At 39.0% G+C, this 7,406-nt stretch overlaps 1 protein-coding gene across 1 annotated transcript in view; it reads left to right on the top strand.

Annotated features, from left to right (window-relative positions):
• The window catches only part of COL19A1 (collagen type XIX alpha 1 chain), a 383,293-nt gene extending 377,863 nt beyond the window's left edge, over positions 1–5,430 (top strand). The window contains exons 50-51 of the mRNA XM_004605970.2: positions 5,059–5,136; positions 5,303–5,430. Coding sequence (XP_004606027.2) covers positions 5,059–5,136; positions 5,303–5,430 — 206 coding nt within the window. The remainder of the gene's footprint in view (positions 1–5,058; positions 5,137–5,302) is intronic.
• Positions 5,431–7,406: the final 1,976 nt, after the last annotated feature.

Genomic DNA, 7,406 nt, shown 5'->3' on the forward strand with positions numbered 1-7,406 from the left:
GCACTCGGCCGACCTGGGTTCGATTCCCAGCATCCCATATGGTCCCCTGAGCACCGCCAGGGGTGATTTCTGAGTGCAGAGCCAGGAGTAACCCCTGTACATCGCCGGATGTGACCAAAAAAAAAAAATGTCAGCAAAATTGGTTTTCTGAGCTATAGCATAGCGGGTAGGGTGTTTCCCCAAGCACCACCAGGAGTAATTCCTGAGTGCATGAGCCAGGGGTAGCCCCTGTGCATTGCTGGGTGTGACCCATAAAGAAAAAGAAAAAGTCAGGAAAATTGTGTGATCGCTCTTCAATCCCCTCTCATCTTCTTGTAGTAAAAGTAAAAATCTTTAGGAATATTGAATTGGGCCATCCCATTTGTGTTTCTCCTAAATTCTCAAAGTGGGTAATTAATGTCCTTTGTTTTTCCATTTTTTGTTTCTCTAGTCAAATGCATTAAAGACAACTTTAGGTTCTTTCTCCTTCCTGTTTGGAGTTGTTGCCAACGACTTGAGGTCACACTCCCATGGCTGCAGTGCTCATGCTTTAGGCCAGTGCTCCCCAGACACCACTTTTTGCTATGGAGCTTGTGAACATTCTGATTGTGCCACTCACCTGTGCTCACCGCCGTGCGCACATACATGGCCTCTGGGGATCACGCTCCGGGCCAAACTTGAGTTGCAGTGTTACCACATACCTGACCTAAAAGAGCCCAGAGTTGGGGGCTGGAGCGATAGCACAGCGGGCAGGGCGTTTGCCTTGCATGAGGCTGACCCGGGTTCGATTCCCAGCATCCCATATGGTCCCCTGAGCACCACCAGGGCTAATTCCTGAGTGCAGAGCCAGGAGTAACCCCTGTGCATTGCCGGGTGTGACCCAAGGAGCAAAAAATTAAAAAAGAGCCCAGAGTTTGCTCACTCTGTGGGGTTGCCAGCCCCCCCAGTCAGCAGCATCACTGGGTTCTTGGCAGGGAGCAAAGCCAGCCTCATGCTTCTAGGGCAGGGACTTTTACTACAGTGCCATCTCCAGGGTCCCCAGACAGCGCTAGGTTTTTAACTACTCCGTGAGTTTCTAATTACTGCTTTCCTAATGTGCGTCGAGAAAAGTTTCACTCATTCCCACCATGGTATACAATATTGGGTTTGATTTGCTCGCTCTGTCAGAGATGAGGAAGAATATGCACACAGAGATTAAAGAATCCCCAGGAAAATGATCTGGCTGGATTCCAATGTGTGTTTCATAGAAGTGAATTTTCCTAATAGACCTTATCTTCTGGGGCCATGTTTATGAGAACAATTTTTAAAAACTTCAAACTTTTTTCCAAACACAGCTGATTCTCTACCTCTGAGAAAAGCCCAAAGAACAGATGCTCCACTTGTGAGCCCATCCATTTTAGAGAGAGCCTCACAGGCTGAGCGGAGGGCTCAGCGGAGTACAACACAAGGGGCTAGTCTGCACCCCTCCATCAGTTCTAAAAGGACAGTGTGAAAATGGTTGTTCTTTCTTTTGAACTTTTAAAGTTTAGCTGCTGTCTGGTTTATAAGGAAGGAAACTTTATTATTTGTAAACCAGTGACCCAGGGGTAGTCCATGTGACTGAAAGAGATTTGACCTTTTAAAATTTATTAACCTTAGGGAGGTAGGTGGCCTGGACCAAGGAAGCTAAACAACTTATAAACTATGAGGCAGGAGCGACATGAAGAATTGTCCCTCCCAAATGTCAGCCATATGCCTTTTGGAGCCCATTTCTTCAGTTTACATGTAGGTGCACATATTATAACTTGAGACATAAATCCTTGGAGGAGAAATGAAATCCCTTCTTCTCTAAAAAAAAAAGTAAAGGTTAGAGGTATATTTAATGAATGCTACTTCTAGATTATTTAGATTAGGACCCTGCTGTTTTGCTGGTTTTATTTGATCAGCAACAGTGACATCAAACTGTCATCCTAAATAATGATAACACGGGAAAATACACCTTCAGTAGGTAGATTTGCCTTCTAGCCTTTTCTATATTTGAGAAGAGGCCTAACTTAATGAAATGATAGTCTAATTCTAGAAAATGGGAATATACTCACTGATTTTATTAACTTTCTTATCAGATAAAAAGTTTATAAGGAAGGAAACTTTATTATTTGTAAACCAGTGACCCAGGGGTAGTCCATGTGACTGAAAGAGATTTGACCTTTTAAAATTTATTAACCTTAGGGAGGTAGGTGGCTAGTTGGTGGCCTGCCACCAACTGATAAGATCTTATCAGATAAGAAAGTTAATAAAATCAGTGAGTATATTCCCATTTTCTAGAATTAGACGAGTGATAGCACAGTGGTTGGGCGTTTGCCTTTCACGAGGCCAACCCGAGTTCGATTCCTCCACCCCTCTCGGAGAGCCCGGCAAGCTACCAAGAGTATAGAGCCCACGAGGCAGAGCCTGGCAAGCTTCCCGTGTGTATTGGATATGCAAAAACAGTAACAATAAGTCTCTCAATGAGAGACATTACTGGTGCCCGCTCTTATCCGAAGTATTCTTACAAAGCAAAGATATAAAATAAGACCCTTGGTGGCAGAGAGATATTACAATGGGTAGGAAATTTGCCCTGTATGCAGCCAACCTAGGATTGATCCCCAGTACCCCATATGTGCCCCAAGCCCACCAGAACTGATTTTTGAACACAGTGCCAGGAGTAAGCCCTGAGCACTGCCAGGTGTGGCCTCAAGACTAAAATAAAATAATAAAAGGTCCTAAGGCTATATGGAAACCTTCTTGAGGAATGAGTGGGGAACATAATTAGGAAATTTTTAAAAAGAAATGATTTGTATGCTTGTGCAGAGCTATAGCTCTATTATCAGTAGGTAGTTATGACAATGAAATTAGAGATTTCACAAATAAATTATTTCATTTGACAGGAGTGTAAATATCACCCTATTAATAAAATGTACAGATAAATATTTCATATTTTATGATTCCACCTGTGTTGGAATATTTTTTGTATTATATTCAAATCTTAGAACTAAATTTGTGTAGTTTTTGAAAATAAACTCTTCCTGGAATCATATTCAGTCTTTTCAATCATCTTACTAACTGAAAATGCTAACGTCTAGTAATTTTTCTTTCACCCCTAGTTTTTTAAACTATGATCTTAGTTACTAAGATATACTGAAGGTAAACTTTACAAAAATTATCTTACACACTGGATTGAACTTTCAAATATACTTTACATAGAAAATGAGATTTTTTTCCAGAAATGTTTATATAAGTTTAAAGGGTATCTCTAAATGACCATAAGTACATTTTTATCTTGTTTTCCAGATTATTCTATGAAAGCACTTTTTAAATAAAATTATGGTGATATTTTAAATTTGAACACATGTTAATTGAGGATATTTTGCCACTATTGTTTATTCTGGTGTCTAAGATTACATTGAATATCTATAAGATAATTTCCAAAAGTGAATATGTATAATTACAAATTTCCTATCTGTACCTCAAAATACTTCCTAAACATATATATTTCCTCAATTTTTTACATCTATAGTAAGATCACACCTCCATAGACAAGAAATAATTATGAAAGGTTGCACTGCTAATATTACTTGGATAGTAATATATTATCAAGTTCAAATTGTATGATCAAGTCAAAACTAAGTGAAAATACTAACCCCCAAACCTAATATCTATCAATAATAATTAGAAATAATTGCTTTTATATACTTCTCATGCAGAGCATTAAATTTTTCTTCCTATCATGTTCTTCTGTAATACAAAGGGACAATTAAATTAGGACCTACTATTTTCTACAGTGATTCTCTATTATCCTTGCTGTGTGTCTGCATGATTCTATTTGATGTCTCAATTAATTTACATGGGACTAGAAGCAATTTTAAGCTTCTGTTTAAGTATGAACAAATGAAAATTAAAAAACTTTACAATTAAGCTCTTATACCAATAGAACTCTCATTCAAATGAAGTTTTACAAGAAAGCCAATGTATAGAACCCAGAACAAAGTATTTTTATGTTTTTTTTTCAAATGCAGGAATGAAAGCTCCCAGGACAGATTATTATGTATCCTTTTAACTCAGGCAATGAAAAGCATATTAAAGAATTATTTTATCTTAAATTATGCAGGCCTTATACCGAATTTATTTTGGTTAATAAAGCATTATTAAAGCATGAAGCATTATAACATTAAAGAAATACACTTAGGAAGATTCCTCAGCAGCTTGTCTTGCTTTCGGGTGTTGTTAAGTTCCTCGTCCTGTAGTGTTGCAAACTGTCTTGTCAAAACATGGGGTTGCCATCTTAACTTTTAAAAGGACAAAGATGTACTCAGCAAACTGGCCAAAAACCTGACTCCTGAATTTCACATATATTCAAACTGTCATTTGTTGAAATCCTGAGTTTTGGCTCCTACTTCTTTCCATTCTTAGGCTCAGGCACTGAATTATCTAGTCCATCTACAGGTGATAACTTTCCGTATACTTCTTGTACATGGACTGTGAGTAGCCTCCAGAGAAAACTCCAGTGAACAGAGTACACACATCTTGTCATAGCTACTTGAAAGAAGAAACAGATGACTGATTTCTTTAGACATACTTTTTAGTGCCAAAAATCCCATTATCAAGAGTGTTACTAGTTGGAACTTTTTCTACTTGCTTTTTTCCAAGATTCTCATTGCTTATTGTACCTAGTCTGTTAATGTGTGGCTAATATAAAACATTAGTACTGTAGCACTGTCGTCCCACTGTTCATCAATTTGCTCTAGCAGGCACCAGTAACGTCTCCATTGTGAGACTTGTTACTGTTTTTGGCATATCGAATATGCCACGGGTAGCTTGCCAGGCTCTACCATGTGGACAGGATACTCTCGATAGCCTGCCGGGCTCTCCGAGAGGGATGGAGGAATTGAACCCGGGTCGGCCGCATGCAAAGCAAACACCCTACCCGCTGTGCTATCGCTCCAGTCCATATTACTAATATATATTAATTCTGGAAAAAGGAATGTCATAATGCTGCCATAGGGCACTCTTACTTTTTAATCTCTCTTTTTATCTCTCTCTCTCTCTCTTTCTCTCTCTTAGGCTACCGAGGACAGAAGGGAGAAAGAGGGGAACCTGGCATTGGGCTTCCAGGGAGTCCGGGTCTTCCTGGAATGTCAGGTAGTAGTGGTATCCCTTCCTGGTAAATCAGTTCTCTAAAAACAGGAACCAGGCCTTCTCCCCTATGAGCCTTCTGTGTCCTTACAGCTTGTTGCTTGAAATGAGGCAGGAAGGGTTATCTGTGATTCAGAGATTTCATTTTAATGGGCTCTTTTGTTTTTATTAGCTACAGGTTTGCCAGGCTCACCAGGTACCCCAGGGCCCCAGGGCCCCCCAGGACCCAGTGGAAGATGTAACCCAGAAGATTGCCTCTATCCTGTGCCCCATTCCCATCAGGGGACAGGTGGGAAATAAGCATATTTGAAGAAGACTTGATTCCTGGTGATATCTCCTTGCCGTTGGAGCTGTCTGAAAATCATCAAACCCTCTTGACTGTGGGCTGCTTTCTGTTTTATGGTGCAGGCCGAACATTTAAACAACAATTTGAATCCTAGTCCTAGAGTAGTTGCGATATCACCGTTTTTGGATTTTTTTCCCAAATTCATTCCATGTGTTTTGCTTCTCCATTATGATTTTCATTCAGGGTTTTATATGAAACTCACATGCTAATCTTATCACTTGTTCTTCAAGAGGAAATTATATTGTATGTTTTACTCGGCTCATGGTGATACTCGTTTTGTGGTCTCGTCAAAATGTATTTGGCCTTTGATTTCTGAGTTTTAAAGCTTCAGACTTGACATTTTCTTGGTGTTTTAATTCACTATTGTTGATAAAAACAAATTTCATCAACTTTTTTGATATAGTACATTGCTCCTTCTGAATGTTTTTCGACTACTTTTTTTTATAGCAGAAGAGTTCTTATATCATCCTATATCTATCCTACTTATGCAAAGAACTAGGCAATAAGTGTTTCACATTATAACTTATATTTCTGTAAAGAAAACATCCTAAAAGGCTATTTTATCAAACAGTCCCAAACCCACCATGGCCAGCTACTTAAAAAAAATTGTTAATTCTGTATAAAGAACTCAGTTCAAATAAATCGCCACTGGTGTAAACATATACTGCATGAAAAGAGAAGAATGAGATTCAGTTGCATATATCACAAGAAAGCCTAACACTGTGTTCCCTTCACTGACTTTCTCATCTGGAAAACTGCAAATTTTTTTAAACGGTGTTTGGTGGTGAAAGCACCTTGTTACTTTTGACGCTTCAGGGGCCTAGCAAGTTCTTTGGGCCCTGTATCCATTATCTTTCTGAAACTCATCGCAGTCTCATCTTAAGACAAGTGCTGACCATCAGAACAGAGGACTGGATTTGTAGCAAATGGAGAAGAAGCCCACTCACCCTCGAAGACTAATGTGTGATGTCAGCAGATACATATCAATTAGGTAAAGCTCAAAAGCACTTTACCGACACTGTTGCTCCAGAAGCTGTAGCAAGGGATACCGTCAGGGGACCGTCCAGTAGGCAACGCACACTCAGACCAAAGTACTAACACACTTCAGGGGAAGCAACGAGCAATGCAAAGACCCAATCATCTGACAAGAGACAAAATAACACTCATCACCATCATAATTGCTGAATGGAATTTTTTTTTAATAAACATAATTTTGAGTAGCTTTTGGTTGAAAAACAACTAATTTTACAGAGCTCTGGCTGTGAAGCTGTTGCCGAAATAAACCTAAATCGTGGGTCCCACGGATGCTGAGAGCCGCCACCCAGATCGCTCGGAGAGCCCTGCAGATCCCAGCTCGGCTGAAATAGGCTAGGATGATTGCTTTCATCTGGTAATTGGGAGAGGCGTTTAACAAGGCAAACCCAGAGAAATTGGAAAAGCTGTGAGCAGAGTTGTTTGGCGCATGCCCGAATTAAGGCAGACTTTGTTCAATGCACCCATGGTTTGAACTGATTTTTATTATAGACAAATGAACTGCTGGTCAGGTCCTTTCTACATGGCTGTGCATACCTACAACCTTTCAGTTGTTTCATATTGAATTGTGCTGTGTATTTTAATTCCATTTATTTATTTTTATTTTACAAAAGTTATTTTATTTATTTCAAGGGTTTTTAACTTTAATTTGATATTTTTTTTCTTGTGCAATACCTATGACGGTGCTGTTTTAGACCTTTCAAAATTGGAATATATATGCATTTTCTTAGTAAAATAGTTATTACTCTCCCAAAATTGTACATAGATATAAATCTGGTGCTATGTGTATATTTTGAGTTTTAACTTGTGGAACTTTAATTTGTAAAAGTTTCCGAACACTTCCAACTCATTCATCTGCCACTCATTAACTTACTTGAATTTTCATAAAGTCAAACAT

This window comes from Sorex araneus, chromosome 4 (genome assembly GCF_027595985.1).
Source record: "Sorex araneus isolate mSorAra2 chromosome 4, mSorAra2.pri, whole genome shotgun sequence".
NCBI classification, from domain to species: domain Eukaryota; kingdom Metazoa; phylum Chordata; class Mammalia; order Eulipotyphla; family Soricidae; genus Sorex; species Sorex araneus.